Below are 17307 nucleotides of genomic sequence, written 5' to 3' on the forward strand. Positions count from 1 at the left end.
GCACAGGCCAAAAGGGTTATGTTAGAAAGAGACCAGAGTGGATAAATGATGGGCGACTACCGCCAGAGGCAGCTTTAACCCTCTCAAGTGGCTCCTCCTCAGTGACCTCATCACTCACCACAGCGCCAGATAGATTTAAGAAGTTTAGATCAGTAGAGTGGATCTTGGCTCATCAAGTTAAAAACAAAGAGGGAAAGTGGGAAGTTGACCCGAATGATAAAGAAGCCGTAAATATTGCTAAGATGGCTGTAAGTGCATATGAAATTTTACGTTCTATATCCTTTTCTTTCCTAATTCCTAGTTCTATTGCTAAGATTGCTTCTCCTTTCCATCATGTATACCATCTAATTTTTACTTTCCTAATTCTTATAGTTGGAGTACATAGAAGAAGAGGGAAAAGGAAATATTTCATTCACCCAGGGAGAAGATGCCCTCACCAAGGCTATGGGAAAAAAGGATCACCGTGGGCGTGTCAAGGCAACAGGTGGAGTTAATGTCGGTTACAAAGTTGCTTTCGGTCCAATAGACCGAAGTAGTAGATGTGGCCATATTGAACCATCACCGGAGGCTATCGAATCAATCAGAGCTTCGGTGAGAAGGGAGTTTGAAGATCAATTAGAGAGAAAGGTGGCGGAGGCCCTCCAAAACCAACTAGCCACATTGAAAGCAACCGGTCAACTACACACCCTCTCTACCCCCGCACTTGATTATGCTCTTGTAAGTGATGAGTTTGATGTTAACCGTGCACTCGTAACCTGTTGTCCGAGTTCATCGCAGCAACCACGCGAGCTGAAGGTATATATTCTCTATAGTGCATACACTCAAAACACCCCTAGCTAGGTTTTTAATATTGTACTTTGTAGTGATTTCTGAAATTTTGTAAATTTATTTGTGAAGGCCATAACTCCATGTCGTCTTGCCCTTGAGGATAAAGTTTTGGGTAACAAAGTGATAGTGGCAGATGGTATGGCGTACCCATTGGATGGTTCGTTGCACCAACACTTTAGATCGATGAAGCCTAGTCATTATAAGGTCCAAGTTGATTGTATTTACGACGGACATGATGATGACACTCTTCCGGTACCTACTGGAGATGGATTCAATAACTTAGGCAGGGCTCTTGCTAGTTTTGTGCAATGGCCAATTCACTTGGTGATTTTCGAAGAAGACGAGGTATAACTTTTTTATTATTAATTGTCATTCATTGCGTTATGCATCTGTTTAGAATTAGATTCAGAGCCTTGAACTCCTTTGGTTTCTACCTCTGTTTAGGAGTACTCTACTCCACGCTCAACAAAGAAGTCCAGGAGTCAGATTTTTGAAGAGGTGGTTGGTAGCTCCAAAGAGAAGAAAAACGAATTAATTGTCAAAGAGAAGACAACAGAATTAGTTGTCAAAGATAAGACAACAGAATTAATTGTCAAAGAGAAGGCAACACTTGATTTAGGGTCCAAAGAGAAGACAACACTGAAGTTAACGGCCAAGGTAAACCATATGCTTCCCACTCCCCTGTGCTTCAACACTGAAATCAAAACTGAACTTTTCATGCTAGCTTAACATTATTGTTACAGGGAAATTCATGCTCAAATAAGTTGGAGTCGAAATCGAAGTCGAAGAACTCTAAGACGGCCAAAGAGATGGTAGGTAGTTGTGATCGTAAAACTGAAGAATCAGCCGCCAAAAGTAAGAAGCAAAATTTGGCAGACGACACAATTCAAGGTCTTGGCCCATCATGCAATTATTTGAAGTTTATCATCAATACGGCGCCCGGTGATGTATATAAAAATACTTCAATCCCATTGCCCGCTTCGGTTTGGCATTATGACGAAGATCGACAAACTTATGTAAATGAGGTTGACGTTGAAGAGTTCCTTAGAGGGGCGTGCCTCAACATTTCAGTGATCCAAGTCTATATGATGTAAACTTTTCCATCGATATTTTTGTTTTTGGTTTTGTCAACTATAATAGTTTTTGAAATTTTTGCATTATACATTTACTTTGTAGGTGTTTATTCCACGAACACACCTTTGCATTTGACAACTCTCAGATTGGGTTTGTTTGTCCCGAGGCAATGTCAAGCTCTAGAATCAAGGCCAACCCTCAGGCTGCATCAATGTATTTGAAAGTAGTTTTCAATGCTGAAATTGAAAAGGAGAAGAAGGGTGATCCTAACATTACCAAGTGGTTTTTGATCCCATACCATCAAGAGTAAGTGTTAGAGATTGATCGATATTTGGTAAATAGCTATGTTATTGTTATTTTCATGCATAAGGTTGCAATAACATTTATATATAATGCAGAAATCATTGGATTTTGTACGTGTTAGACCTACGTAGAGGTTGTGCGTATATTTTCGACTCTGCGATAGGTTCCAACCGAGAAAATAGTGCATGGGGAATCTTGTGTTTGTAAGTTACTTTCAATTCTTTTTAAGTTATTTCTTTTCGTGCCGAATCAGATTCATGAAGTTTTACTCAACTTCCAGGGCATACCAAGTGTACAAGTTTAATGATGGGATTTGTCCGAATAGAGCGACTATGCAGGGGTTGAAAGGCTTCCATGTAAAGGTATATCATGCTTACTAATTAGCTTTACTTTTTTTTTTGGGTAACTACTTGGATATATAATTTATGATTTATCTCCAAATCAGTGTGCTCAACAAGTCGGCGCCCACGAGTGTGGCTATTACGTTATGAAGTTCATGCATGAAATAGTCACGTTACACCATAACACTGATGAGCGGTTAGACAATGTTCGTTCTTTTACCATATGTTAGTTGAACTACTAATACTAGTACTTTTACGTAGTAGAATTCTTAATTTACAAGTAGCATTACTTATCATGTTACTTATTTCAGGCTTACACTCCAAGAAATGCGCCTTATACCGATGAGGAAATAGATGTGGTTCGTGAGCAATGGGCTAAGTTTTTTACAACCGAGTATTTATTTACTTAGGTTGTTTAGACACAAAGATGGAAGCGTTTATATCTTCATGGATTTGGTAAAGTACTTTAATTTTTCCATAATTACAAGTCTGCTGGATTTGCTAATTTATTGCTTTGAATACTAATCTGCTGGTCTTGTTGCTGTTGCATGTGAATTCTGATCTGGTGGTCTTTAGAATTTCACTTCCATCTGTGTGTTTCTCCTCTGTTTGCTTCTGTTTAGAGCTAAAATGACATTTCCGCTCCCAACTTTGAACTAAAAAACCTAAGGACTCATTTGATTCTTATTACATGTCTAATATGCATAGTATTAACTTTCTAAAACTCATTCGAATCTATTTATGCACATTTAAGGCTCATTAGGTCGTTATAGGTCATGTTTAGAGCTAAAATGACATTTCCGCTCCCAACTTTGAACTAAAGAACCTAAGGACTCATTTGATTCTTATTACATGACTAATATACATAGTTTTAACTTTCTAAAACTCATTCGAATCTATTTATGCACATTTAAGGCTCATTAGGTCGTTATAGGTCATGTTTAGAGCTAAAATGACATTTCCGCTCCCAACTTTGAACTAAAGAACCTAAGCACTCATTTGATTCTTATTACATGACTAATATACATAGTTTTAACTTTCTAAAACTCATTCGAATCTATTTATGCACATTTAAGGCTCATTAGGTCGTTATAGGTCATGTTTAGAGCTAAAATGACATTTCCGCTCCCAACTTTGAACTAAAAAAACCTAAGGACTCATTTGATTCTTATTACATGATTAATATGCATAGTTTTAACTTTCTAAGACTCATTCGAATCTATTTATGCACATTTAAGGCTCATTAGGTCGTTATAGGTCATGTTTAGAGTTAAAATGACATTTCCGCTCCCAACTTTGAACTAAAGAACCTAAGGACTCATTTGATTCTTATTACATTACTAATATACATAGCTTTAACTTTCTAAAACTCATTCTAATCTACGTATGCACATTTAAGGCTCATTGGGTCGTTATAGGTCATGTTTAGAGCTAAAATGACATTTCCGCTCCCAACTTTGAACTAAAAAACCTAAGGACTCATTTGATTCTTATTACATGTCTAATATGCATAGTATTAACTTTCTAAAACTCATTCGAATCTATTTATGCACATTTAAGGCTCATTAGGTCGTTATAGGTCATGTTTAGAGCTAAAATGACATTTCCGCTCCCAACTTTGAACTAAATAACCTAAGGACTCATTTGATTCTTATTACATGATTAATATGCATAGTTTTAACTTTCTAAAACTCATTCCAATCTATTTATGCACATTTAAGGCTCATTAGGTCGTTATAGGTCATGTTTAGAGCTAAAATGACATTTCCGCTCCCAACTTTGAACTAAAAAACCTAAGGACTCATTTGATTCTTATTACATGATTAATATGCATAGTTTTAACTTTCTAAGACTCATTCGAATCTATTTATGCACATTTAAGGCTCATTAGGTCGTTATAGGTCATGTTTAGAGCTAAAATGACATTTCCGCTCCCAACTTTGAACTAAAGAACCTAAGGACTCATTTGATTATTATTACATGACTAATATACATATTTTTAACTTTCTAAAACTCATTCGAATCTATTTATGCATATTTAAGGCTCATAATTAGGTTGTTATAGGTCATGTTTAGAGCTAAAATGACATTTCCGCTCCCAACTTTGAACTAAAAAACCTAAGGACTCATTTGATTCTTATTACATGATTAATATGCATAGTTTTAACTTTCTAAAACTCATTCGAATCTATTTATGCACATTTAAGGCTCATTAGGTCGTTATAGGTCATGTTTAGAGCTAAAATGACATTTCCGCTCCCAACTTTGAACTAAAAAACCTAAGGACTCATTTGATTCTTATTACATGACTAATATACATAGTTTTAACTTTCTAAAACTCATTCGAATCTATTTATGCACATTTAAGGCTCATTAGGTCGTTATAGGTCATGTTTAGAGCTAAAATGACATTTCCGCTCCCAACTTTGAACTAAAAAACCTAAGGACTCATTTGATTCTTATTACATGACTAATATACATAGTTTTAACTTTCTAAAACTCATTCGAATCTATTTATGCACATTTAAGGCTCATTAGGTCGTTATAGGTCATGTTTAGAGCTAAAATGACATTTCCGCTCCCAACTTTGAACTAAAGAACCTAAGGACTCATTTGATTCTTATTACATTACTAATATACATAGCTTTAACTTTCTAAAACTCATTCTAATCTACGTATGCACATTTAAGGCTCATTGGGTCGTTATAGGTCAACAACGTACTTAATTATCTCTATAGTCTGCAACTATATCTTTTAATTTTATGCTTCAATGGAATGTAAAGACAATATCGTGAGTGTAAACTTTGGTACTCATATATATTTTCCTTCCATGCAACTTGCAGGCTAGGGATCGAGTCGATTGGAAGAAAGTCAACACGACCTTACTTAAGGTTTGTAATGCATGATCTAAAGGGACCTAAGTGGCTGGATTAGAGACATTTGTTAGATTAGCTCTCTAGCCTTTTGTCTTTAGTTGTTAATATTAGTTGTAATTTGTTAGACTAGCTAGGTGTTTAAAAATTGTAAACATACGTACTATATATACGCTTTGCTCTGTTGGGTTAATATAAATGAAGTTAATGTAATGATTTATTTATCAAAGATAAGCAGATTCATACCTTTGCTATTTTGGTGTTGATTGGGTACAGGTTTCAATACTCAATGGAGTATATATCTAGTTGTGGTTATTGCCGCCTATTTTATATTTTAAAAGAATTTGGAAAAAAAAAAAATTAATGTTGTTGAAGGGGGCTTTTAATGTACGCCTCAACAACATATGAACTTTTGGCGCAAAAATAAGGACCTGTTGAGGGGGGCATTTAAGAAGTGAGCCTCAATAGAGGAGGCTGTTGAGGCGGGCTTCTTAAATGCCCCCCTCAACAGGTCCTTATTTTCGCGCTTTCTGTAGAGGTTTTTGAGGCGGGCTTATGAAAGCCCCCCAGAACAGATCACCTGTTGAGGCGAACAAAGCCCGCCTCAACAGATCACTGAGCTGTTGAAGCTACGTCTGTCGCAGCGGGCCTTGTTCGCCTCAATAAACCCAAAATGCCCCCCTCAACAGGTATTTTTTCCACTAGTGGGTCATGCCTTGCCTTGCTTGGGCCATGTCGTGCCCTTGCTTACCTTTCTTGGGTCATGCTTACCTTGCTTGGGCCATGTCGTGCCCTTGCTTACCTTTCTTGGGTCATGCCTTGCCTTGCTTGGGCCATGTCGTGCCCTTGCTTACCTTTCTTGGGTCATGCTTCCCTTGCTTGGGCCATGTCGTGCCCTTGCTTACCTTTCTTGGGTCATGCCTTGCCTTGCTTGGGCCATGTCGTGCCCTTGCTTACCTTTCTTGGGTCATGTCTTGCCTTGCTTGGGCCATGTCGTGCCCTTGCTTTCCTTTCTTGGGTCATGCCTTGCCTTGCTTGGGCCAAGTCGTGCCCTTGCTTGCCTTTCTTGGGTCATGCTTACCTTGCTTGGGCCATGTCGTGCCCTTGCGTAGCTTTCTTGGGTCATGCCTTGCCTTGCTTGGGCCATGTCGTGCCCTTGCTTACCTTTCTTGGGTCATGCTTCCCTTGCTTGGGCCATGTCGTGCCCTTGCTTACGTTTTGTTGGGTCATGCCTTGCCTTGCTTGGGCCATGTCGTGCCCTTGCTTGCCTTTCTTGGGTCATGCCTTGCCTTGCTTGGGCCATGTCGTGCCCTTGCTTACCTTTCTTGGGTCATGCTTACCTTGCTTGGGCCATGTCGTGCCCTTGTTTACCTTTCTTGGGTCATGCCTTGCCTGCTTGGGCCATGCCGTGCCCTTGCTTGCCTTTCTTGGGTCATGCCTTGCCTTGCTTGGGCCAAGTCGTGCCCTTGCTTGCCTTTCTTGGGTCATGCTTACCTTGCTTGGGCCATGTCGTGCCCTTGCTTACCTTTCTTGGGTCATGCCTTGCCTTGCTTGGGCCATGTCGTGCCCTTGCTTACCTTTCTTGGGTCATGCCTTGCCTTGCTTGGGCCATGTCGTGCCCTTGCTTGGCTTTCTTGGGTCATGCCTTGCCTTGCTTGGGCCAAGTCGTGCCCTTGCTTGCCTTTCATGGGTCATGCTTACCTTGCTTGGGCCATGTCGTGCCCTTGCTTACCTTTCTTGGGTCATGCCTTGCCTTGCTTGGGCCATGTCGTGCCCTTGCTTACCTTTCTTGGGTCATGCTTACCTTGCTTGGGCCATGTCGTGCCCTTGCTTACCTTTCTTGGGTCATGCCTTGCCTTGCTTGGGCCATGTCGTGCCCTTGCTTACCTTTCTTGGGTCATGCTTCCCTTGCTTGGGCCATGTCGTGCCCTTGCTTACCTTTCTTGGGTCATGCCTTGCCTTGCTTGGGCCATGTCGTGCCCTTGCTTACCTTTCTTGGGTCATGCCTTGCCTTGCTTGGGCCATGTCGTGCCCTTGCTTTCCTTTCTTGGGTCATGCCTTGCCTTGCTTGGGCCAAGTCGTGCCCTTGCTTGCCTTTCTTGGGTCATGCTTACCTTGCTTGGGCCATGTCGTGCCCTTGCGTAGCTTTCTTGGGTCATGCCTTGCCTTGCTTGGGCCATGTCGTGCCCTTGCTTACCTTTCTTGGGTCATGCTTCCCTTGCTTGGGCCATGTCGTGCCCTTGCTTACGTTTTGTTGGGTCATGCCTTGCCTTGCTTGGGCCATGTCGTGCCCTTGCTTGCCTTTCTTGGGTCATGCCTTGCCTTGCTTGGGCCATGTCGTGCCCTTGCTTACCTTTCTTGGGTCATGCTTACCTTGCTTGGGCCATGTCGTGCCCTTGTTTACCTTTCTTGGGTCATGCCTTGCCTGCTTGGGCCATGCCGTGCCCTTGCTTGCCTTTCTTGGGTCATGCCTTGCCTTGCTTGGGCCAAGTCGTGCCCTTGCTTGCCTTTCTTGGGTCATGCTTACCTTGCTTGGGCCATGTCGTGCCCTTGCTTACCTTTCTTGGGTCATGCCTTGCCTTGCTTGGGCCATGTCGTGCCCTTGCTTACCTTTCTTGGGTCATGCCTTGCCTTGCTTGGGCCATGTCGTGCCCTTGCTTGGCTTTCTTGGGTCATGCCTTGCCTTGCTTGGGTCATGTCGTGCCCTTGCTTGGCTTTCTTGGGTCATGCCTTGCCTTGCTTAGGCCATGTCATGCCCTTGCTTGCCTTTCTTTGGTCATGCCTTGCTTTGCTTGGGCCATGTCGTGCCCTTGCTTGCCTTTCTTGGGCCATGTCGTGCCCTTGCTTGCCTTTCTTGGGTCATGCTTTGCCTTGCTTGGGCCATGTCGTGCCCTTGCTTGCCTTTCTTGGGTCATGTCTTGCCTTGCTTGGGCCATGTCGTGCCCTTGCTTGCCTTTCTTGGGTCATGGATTGCCTTGCTTGGGCCATGTCGTGCCCTTGCTTGCCTTTCTTGGGTCATGCATTGCTTTGCTTGGGCCATGTCGTGCCCTTGCTTGCCTTTCTTGGGTCATACCTTGCCTTGCTTGGGCCATGTCGTGCCCTTGCTTAGAGCCAACAAATTTTTTTTCAAAAAAATTTTTTTTTAAATATTTTTTTTGAATTTTTTTAGAATTTTTTTGATTTTTTTTTTTTTTTTCAAAAAAATAATTTTTCGCGTCAAATCGGGTCTCGGACAAAAAATTATGCGTCAAATCCGTCGAATGATCCAAAATTTTCAATCCGTCTAATGTCATGGGCATGTGTGGTGTCGTAGGGGGGCCGACCATGCCCAACGGTGCCCAACGGTGCCCACAAGAGAGTTTTAAGCCAACCTTGACCATCCATCCTTCCACTCTCACCCTCCCCCTATAGAGGTTTATTTTGAATTAGCTAAATTTTCCTAGTGAACACCCAAGTGACAGTAACATAATAATGGCTCAAAACTTGAGTTTTTGTCATAATAATGCCCCGTTTTTTTTGTTGGAAAACCTTATATGGGCATTAAGCTTAATTTTCATGATTTTTTTTTTTCAAAAAAATTATTTTTGTTTTCCGAAAATAGGGAAAATAGGGGTAAAAACGGGAAAAATAAGGGAAAAATTCAAAAAAATCTCAAAAAAATCCCAAAAAATCCCAAAAAATTCAAAAAAATCCCAAAAAATTATTGGTGTTGAAATGTTTTATTTTTGGACCTAGGGGGGTGCCCGTGTGGTCCCGGGTTGCTATTTTAGGGGTAAAAACGGGGAAAATCCCAAAAAATTCAAAAAAATCCCAAAAAATCCGAAAAAATAGGAAAAGACATATAAATATATATAGAAAACATTGGTGTTGAAATTTTTTATTTTGGGACCTCGGGGGGTGCCCGTGTGGTCCCGGGTTGCTATTTTTGGAAAGTTTTCGGGAAAATTCATTCATAGTGGTCATTATTGTGCATGTGGTCCGATCGTTTTGCCTTGGGCCATGCCTTGGGTCCGATTGTTGTGCCTTGGGCCATGCCTTTCCCTTGCGTGCTTATGGATGCCATGCCCTTGGTCCATGTCAATGCGATCGTTGGGAATGCAACACAGAAAACCATCACTCGCCCAAGGCTTGTATAGCACTTGGAGAAAACACTGAAGAGGTTTATCGGCGTGCGGTTCACGGAGCCCGCCAGCTAAAAAAACCAAACACCACTCACACGCGTAGCGTACCGCTTGGCCAAGAAACAACGAGCTTGCATCCCACGACCACAAAGTGGCCGCAAGGATGGGCTAGATGTCCCCCGACTAGCACCGTTTGACGTGAAAGAAACAAACAAATCGAGGCGGGACAACACTGGCTAAGGTTAGCTAACACAACGTCGACTCGAATTGGACTGCACCCACATGCCGCTTGATATCGCCCGCATCCGGGAACGGTCCGCATCGAGTTTCGGAAACATTAGCACACTAAAGCCAAAAGGGACAAGAGGTTTGTTCAAAGATCGACGACGAGATTTAGTCCGCTCTCTAGTGTGCTGCTTGGTCCTCTGCCCGCACACAAGAACAGTTCGAATCCGGTCATCGAGGCCCAAGCTTGGGTCATGCCTTACCTTGCTTGGGCCATGTCGTGCCCTTGCTTACCTTTCTTGGGTCATGCCTTGCCTTGCTTTGGCCATGTCGTGCCCTTGCTTACCTTTCTTGGGTCATGCCTTGCCTTGCTTGGGCCATGTCGTGCCCTTGCTTACCTTTCTTGGGTCATGCCTTGCCTTGCTTGGGCCATGTCGTGCCCTTGCTTACCTTTCTTGGGTCATGCTTACCTTGTTTGGGCCATGTCGTGCCCTTGCTTACCTTTCTTGGTCATGCCTTGCCTTGCTTGGGCCATGTCGTGCCCTTGCTTACCTTTCTTGGGTCATGCTTGCCTTGCTTGGGCCATGTCGTGCCCTTGCTTACCTTTCTTGGGTCATGCTTGCCTTGCTTGGGCCATGCCGTGCCCTTGCTTACCTTTCTTGAGTCATGCTTACCTTGCTTGGGCCATGTCGTACCCTTGCTTACCTTTCTTGGGTCATGCCTTGCCTTGCTTGGGCCATGTCGTGCCCTTGCTTACCTTTCTTGGGTCATGCCTTGCTTTGCTTGGGACATGTCGTGCCCTTGCTTACCTTTCTTGGGTCATGCCTTGCCTTGCTTGGGCCATGTCGTGCCCTTGCTTACCTTTCTTGGGTCATGCTTACCTTGTTTGGGCCATGTCGTGCCCTTGCTTACCTTTCTTGGTCATGCCTTGCCTTGCTTGGCCATGTCGTGCTCTTGCTTACCTATCTTGGGTCATGCCTTGCCTTGCTTGGGCCATGTCGTGCCCTTGCTTACCTTTCTTGGGTCATGCCTTGCCTTGCTTGGGCCATGTCGTGCCCTTGCTTGCCTTTCTTGGGTCATGCCTTGCCTTGCTTGGGCCATGTCGTGCCCTTGCTTACCTTTCTTGGGTCATGCTTCCTTTGCTTGGGCCATGTCGTGCCCTTGCTTATCTTTCTTGGGTCATGCCTTGCCTTGCTTGGGCCATGTCGTGCCCTTGCTTACCTTTCTTGGGTCATGCCTTGCCTTGCTTGGGCCAAGTCGTGCCCTTGCTTGCCTTTCTTGGGTCATGCTTACCTTGCTTGGGCCATGTCGTGCCCTTGCTTACCTTTCTTGGGTCATGCCTTGCCTTGCTTGGGCCATGTCGTGCCCTTGCTTACCTTTCTTGGGTCATGCTTCCCTTGCTTGGGCCATGTCGTGCCCTTGCTTACCTTTCTTGGGTCATGCCTTGCCTTGCTTGGGCCAAGTCGTGCCCTTGCTTGCCTTTCTTGGGTCATGCTTACCTTGCTTGGGCCATGTCGTGCCCTTGCTTACCTTTCTTGGGTCATGCCTTGCCTTGCTTGGGCCATGTCGTGCCCTTGCTTACCTTTCTTGGGTCATGCTTACCTTGCTTGGGCCATGTCGTGCCCTTGCTTACCTTTCTTGGGTCATGCCTTGCCTTGCTTGGGCCATGTCGTGCCCTTAATTACCTTTCTTGGGTCATGCTTCCCTTGCTTGGGCCATGTCGTGCCCTTGCTTACCTTTCTTGGGTCATGCCTTGCCTTGCTTGGGCCATGTCGTGCCCTTGCTTACCTTTCTTGGGTCATGCCTTGCCTTGCTTGGGCCATGTCGTGCCCTTGCTTACCTTTCTTGGGTCATGCCTTGCCTTGCTTGGGACATGTCGTGCCCTTGCTTACCTTTCTTGGGTCATGCCTTGCCTTGCTTGTGCCATGTCGTGCCCTTTCTTACCTTGCTTGGGCCATGTCGTGCCCTTGCTTACCTTTCTTGGGTCATGCCTTGCCTTGCTTGGGCCATGTCCTGCCCTTGCTTACCTTTCTTTGGTCTTGCTTACCTTGTTTGGGCCATGTCGTGCCCTTGCTTACCTTTCTTGGGTCATGCTTACCTTGCTTGGGCCATGTCGTGCCCTTGCTTACCTTTCTTGGGTCATGCCTTACCTTGCTTGGGTCATGCTTACCTTGCTTGGGTCATGCCTTACCTTGCTTGGGTCATGCCTTACCTTGCTTGGGCCATGTCGTGCCCTTGGTTACCTTTCTTGGGTCATGCCTTGCCTTGCTTGGGCCATGTCGTGCCCTTGCTTACCTTTCTTGGGTCATGCCTTGCCTTGCTTGGGCCATGTCGTGCCCTTGCTTACCTTTCTTGGGTCATGCTTACCTTTTTTGGGCCATGTCGTGCCCTTGCTTACCTTTCTTGGTCATGCCTTGCCTTGCTTGGGCCATGTCGTGCCCTTGCTTACCTTTCTTGGGTCATGCTTGCCTTGCTTGGGCCATGTCGTGCCCTTGCTTACCTTTCTTGGGTCATGCTTGCCTTGCTTGGGCCATGTCGTGCCCTTGCTTACCTTTCTTGAGTCATGCTTACCTTGCTTGGGCCATGTCGTACCCTTGCTTACCTTTCTTGGGTCATGCCTTGCCTTGCTTGGGCCATGTCGTGCCCTTGCTTACCTTTCTTGGGTCATGCCTTGCTTTGCTTGGGACATGTCGTGCCCTTGCTTACCTTTCTTGGGTCATGCCTTGCCTTGCTTGGGCCATGTCGTGCCCTTGCTTACCTTTCTTGGGTCATGCTTACCTTGTTTGGGCCATGTCGTGCCCTTGCTTACCTTTCTTGGTCATGCCTTGCCTTGCTTGGCCATGTCGTGCCCTTGCTTACCTATCTTGGGTCATGCCTTGCCTTGCTTGGGCCATGTCGTGCCCTTGCTTACCTTTCTTGGGTCATGCCTTGCCTTGCTTGGGCCATGTCGTGCCCTTGCTTGCCTTTCTTGGGTCATGCCTTGCCTTGCTTGGGCCATGTCGTGCCCTTGCTTACCTTTCTTGGATCATGCTTCCTTTGCTTGGGCCATGTCGTGCCCTTGCTTATCTTTCTTGGGTCATGCCTTGCCTTGCTTGGGCCATGTCGTGCCCTTGCTTACCTTTCTTGGGTCATGCCTTGCCTTGCTTGGGCCAAGTCGTGCCCTTGCTTGCCTTTCTTGGGTCATGCTTACCTTGCTTGGGCCATGTCGTGCCCTTGCTTACCTTTCTTGGGTCATGCCTTGCCTTGCTTGGGCCATGTCGTGCCCTTGCTTACCTTTCTTGGGTCATGCTTCCCTTGCTTGGGCCATGTCGTGCCCTTGCTTACCTTTCTTGGGTCATGCCTTGCCTTGCTTGGGCCAAGTCGTGCCCTTGCTTGCCTTTCTTGGGTCATGCTTACCTTGCTTGGGCCATGTCGTGCCCTTGCTTACCTTTCTTGGGTCATGCCTTGCCTTGCTTGGGCCATGTCGTGCCCTTGCTTACCTTTCTTGGGTCATGCTTACCTTGCTTGGGCCATGTCGTGCCCTTGCTTACCTTTCTTGGGTCATGCCTTGCCTTGCTTGGGCCATGTCGTGCCCTTGCTTACCTTTCTTGGGTCATGCTTCCCTTGCTTGGGCCATGTCGTGCCCTTGCTTACCTTTCTTGGGTCATGCCTTGCCTTGCTTGGGCCATGTCGTGCCCTTGCTTACCTTTCTTGGGTCATGCCTTGCCTTGCTTGGGCCATGTCGTGCCCTTGCTTTCCTTTCTTGGGTCATGCCTTGCCTTGCTTGGGCCAAGTCGTGCCCTTGCTTGCCTTTCTTGGGTCATGCTTACCTTGCTTGGGCCATGTCGTGCCCTTGCGTAGCTTTCTTGGGTCATGCCTTGCCTTGCTTGGGCCATGTCGTGCCCTTGCTTACCTTTCTTGGGTCATGCTTCCCTTGCTTGGGCCATGTCGTGCCCTTGCTTACGTTTTGTTGGGTCATGCCTTGCCTTGCTTGGGCCATGTCGTGCCCTTGCTTGCCTTTCTTGGGTCATGCCTTGCCTTGCTTGGGCCATGTCGTGCCCTTGCTTACCTTTCTTGGGTCATGCTTACCTTGCTTGGGCCATGTCGTGCCCTTGTTTACCTTTCTTGGGTCATGCCTTGCCTGCTTGGGCCATGCCGTGCCCTTGCTTGCCTTTCTTGGGTCATGCCTTGCCTTGCTTGGGCCAAGTCGTGCCCTTGCTTGCCTTTCTTGGGTCATGCTTACCTTGCTTGGGCCATGTCGTGCCCTTGCTTACCTTTCTTGGGTCATGCCTTGCCTTGCTTGGGCCATGTCGTGCCCTTGCTTACCTTTCTTGGGTCATGCCTTGCCTTGCTTGGGCCATGTCGTGCCCTTGCTTGGCTTTCTTGGGTCATGCCTTGCCTTGCTTGGGTCATGTCGTGCCCTTGCTTGGCTTTCTTGGGTCATGCCTTGCCTTGCTTAGGCCATGTCGTGCCCTTGCTTGCCTTTCTTTGGTCATGCCTTGCTTTGCTTGGGCCATGTCGTGCCCTTGCTTGCCTTTCTTGGGTCATGCCTTGCCTTGCTTGGGCCATGTCGTGCCCTTGCTTGGCTTTCTTGGGTCATGCCTTGCCTTGCTTGGGTCATGTCGTGCCCTTGCTTGGCTTTCTTGGGTCATGCCTTGCCTTGCTTAGGCCATGTCGTGCCCTTGCTTGCCTTTCTTTGGTCATGCCTTGCTTTGCTTGGGCCATGTCGTGCCCTTGCTTGCCTTTCTTTGGTCATGCCTTGCTTTGCTTGGGCCATGTCGTGCCCTTGCTTACCTTTCTTGGGTCATGCTTGCCTTGCTTGGGCCATGTCGTGCCCTTGCTTACCTTTCTTGAGTCATGCTTACCTTGCTTGGGCCATGTCGTACCCTTGCTTACCTTTCTTGGGTCATGCCTTACCTTGCTTGGGCCATGTCGTGCCCTTGCTTACCTTTCTTGGGTCATGCCTTGCTTTGCTTGGGACATGTCGTGCCCTTGCTTACCTTTCTTGGGTCATGCCTTGCCTTGCTTGGGCCATGTCGTGCCCTTGCTTACCTTTCTTGGGTCATGCTTACCTTGTTTGGGCCATGTCGTGCCCTTGCTTACCTTTCTTGGTCATGCCTTGCCTTGCTTGGCCATGTCGTGCCCTTGCTTACCTATCTTGGGTCATGCCTTGCCTTGCTTGGGCCATGTTGTGCCCTTGCTTACCTTTCTTGGGTCATGCCTTGCCTTGCTTGGGCCATGTCGTGCCCTTGCTTGCCTTTCTTGGGTCATGCCTTGCCTTGCTTGGGCCATGTCGTGCCCTTGCTTACCTTTCTTGGATCATGCTTCCTTTGCTTGGGCCATGTCGTGCCCTTGCTTATCTTTCTTGGGTCATGCCTTGCCTTGCTTGGGCCATGTCGTGCCCTTGCTTACCTTTCTTGGGTCATGCCTTGCCTTGCTTGGGCCAAGTCGTGCCCTTGCTTGCCTTTCTTGGGTCATGCTTACCTTGCTTGGGCCATGTCGTGCCCTTGCTTACCTTTCTTGGGTCATGCCTTGCCTTGCTTGGGCCATGTCGTGCCCTTGCTTACCTTTCTTGGGTCATGCTTCCCTTGCTTGGGCCATGTCGTGCCCTTGCTTACCTTTCTTGGGTCACGCCTTGCCTTGCTTGGGCCAAGTCGTGCCCTTGCTTGCCTTTCTTGGGTCATGCTTACCTTGCTTGGGCCATGTCGTGCCCTTGCTTACCTTTCTTGGGTCATGCCTTGCCTTGCTTGGGCCATGTCGTGCCCTTGCTTACCTTTCTTGGGTCATGCTTACCTTGCTTGGGCCATGTCGTGCCCTTGCTTACCTTTCTTGGGTCATGCCTTGCCTTGCTTGGGCCATGTCGTGCCCTTGCTTACCTTTCTTGGGTCATGCTTCCCTTGCTTGGGCCATGTCGTGCCCTTGCTTACCTTTCTTGGGTCATGCCTTGCCTTGCTTGGGCCATGTCGTGCCCTTGCTTACCTTTCTTGGGTCATGCCTTGCCTTGCTTGGGCCATGTCGTGCCCTTGCTTTCCTTTCTTGGGTCATGCCTTGCCTTGCTTGGGCCAAGTCGTGCCTTTGCTTGCCTTTCTTGGGTCATGCTTACCTTGCTTGGGCCATGTCGTGCCCTTGCGTAGCTTTCTTGGGTCATGCCTTGCCTTGCTTGGGCCATGTCGTGCCCTTGCTTACCTTTCTTGGGTCATGCTTCCCTTGCTTGGGCCATGTCGTGCCCTTGCTTACGTTTTGTTGGGTCATGCCTTGCCTTGCTTGGGCCATGTCGTGCCCTTGCTTGCCTTTCTTGGGTCATGCCTTGCCTTGCTTGGGCCATGTCGTGCCCTTGCTTACCTTTCTTGGGTCATGCTTACCTTGCTTGGGCCATGTCGTGCCCTTGTTTACCTTTCTTGGGTCATGCCTTGCCTGCTTGGGCCATGCCGTGCCCTTGCTTGCCTTTCTTGGGTCATGCCTTGCCTTGCTTGGGCCAAGTCGTGCCCTTGCTTGCCTTTCTTGGGTCATGCTTACCTTGCTTGGGCCATGTCGTGCCCTTGCTTACCTTTCTTGGGTCATGCCTTGCCTTGCTTGGGCCATGTCGTGCCCTTGCTTACCTTTCTTGGGTCATGCCTTGCCTTGCTTGGGCCATGTCGTGCCCTTGCTTGGCTTTCTTGGGTCATGCCTTGCCTTGCTTGGGTCATGTCGTGCCCTTGCTTGGCTTTCTTGGGTCATGCCTTGCCTTGCTTAGGCCATGTCGTGCCCTTGCTTGCCTTTCTTTGGTCATGCCTTGCTTTGCTTGGGCCATGTCGTGCCCTTGTTTACCTTTCTTGGGTCATGCCTTGCCTGCTTGGGCCATGCCGTGCCCTTGCTTGCCTTTCTTGGGTCATGCCTTGCCTTGCTTGGGCCAAGTCGTGCCCTTGCTTGCCTTTCTTTGGTCATGCTTACCTTGCTTGGGCCATGTCGTGCCCTTGCTTACCTTTCTTGGGTCATGCCTTGCCTTGCTTGGGCCATGTCGTGCCCTTGCTTACCTTTCTTGGGTCATGCTTCCCTTGCTTGGGCCATGTCGTGCCCTTGCTTACCTTTCTTGGGTCATGCCTTGCCTTGCTTGGGCCATGTCGTGCCCTTGCTTACCTTTCTTGGGTCATGCCTTGCCTTGCTTGGGCCATGTCGTGCCCTTGCTTACCTTTCTTGGGTCATGCTTACCTTGCTTGGGCCATGTCGTGCCCTTGTTTACCTTTCTTGGGTCATGCCTTGCCTGCTTGGGCCATGCCGTGCCCTTGCTTGCCTTTCTTGGGTCATGCCTTGCCTTGCTTGGGCCAAGTCGTGCCCTTGCTTGCCTTTCTTGGGTCATGCTTACCTTGCTTGGGCCATGTCGTGCCCTTGCTTACCTTTCTTGGGTCATGCCTTGCCTTGCTTGGGCCATGTCGTGCCCTTGCTTACCTTTCTTGGGTCATGCCTTGCCTGCTTGGGCCATGCCGTGCCCTTGCTTGCCTTTCTTGGGTCATGCCTTGCCTTGCTTGGGCCAAGTCGTGCCCTTGCTTGCCTTTCTTGGGTCATGCTTACCTTGCTTGGGCCATG

The 17307-nt window shown here is 47.3% G+C and overlaps 1 protein-coding gene and 1 long non-coding RNA gene across 2 annotated transcripts; both read left to right on the forward strand.

The window, feature by feature from the left end:
* Positions 1–701: 701 nt before the first annotated feature.
* Positions 702–1289, forward strand: LOC110781198 (uncharacterized). The gene is made up of 3 exons (XR_008925406.1): positions 702–795; positions 898–1173; positions 1273–1289. It is a non-coding gene; the product is annotated as an uncharacterized lncRNA (long non-coding RNA).
* Positions 1288–5619, forward strand: LOC110780848 (uncharacterized). Its single transcript, XM_056834103.1, has 8 exons — positions 1288–1485; positions 1572–1918; positions 2005–2208; positions 2301–2408; positions 2486–2567; positions 2651–2752; positions 2858–3002; positions 5390–5619. The coding sequence occupies exons 2-7, from the start codon at positions 1638–1640 to the stop codon at positions 2954–2956; spliced, it is 876 nt and encodes a 291-aa protein (XP_056690081.1). The 5' UTR covers positions 1288–1485; positions 1572–1637; the 3' UTR covers positions 2957–3002; positions 5390–5619.
* The last annotated feature ends 11688 nt before the right edge of the window (positions 5620–17307 follow it).

The sequence above is a fragment of the Spinacia oleracea genome, unplaced genomic scaffold (assembly GCF_020520425.1).
Source record: "Spinacia oleracea cultivar Varoflay unplaced genomic scaffold, BTI_SOV_V1 SOVchr0_048, whole genome shotgun sequence".
NCBI lineage: Eukaryota > Viridiplantae > Streptophyta > Magnoliopsida > Caryophyllales > Amaranthaceae > Spinacia > Spinacia oleracea.

What these genes read in the sequence shown, in the direction of transcription:
- LOC110780848 (XM_056834103.1), top strand. Translation starts at nt 1,638, where the DNA reads ATGGTAGGTAGTTGTGATCGTAAAACTGAAGAATCAGCCGCCAAAAGT. An exon ending in GTGATCCAAGTCTATATGAT is followed by an intron (nt 1,919 to 2,004) that starts GTAAACTTTTCC and finishes TTTACTTTGTAG; the next exon opens with GTGTTTATTCCACGAACACA. An exon ending in TTGATCCCATACCATCAAGA is followed by an intron (nt 2,209 to 2,300) that starts GTAAGTGTTAGA and finishes TATATAATGCAG; the next exon opens with AAATCATTGGATTTTGTACG.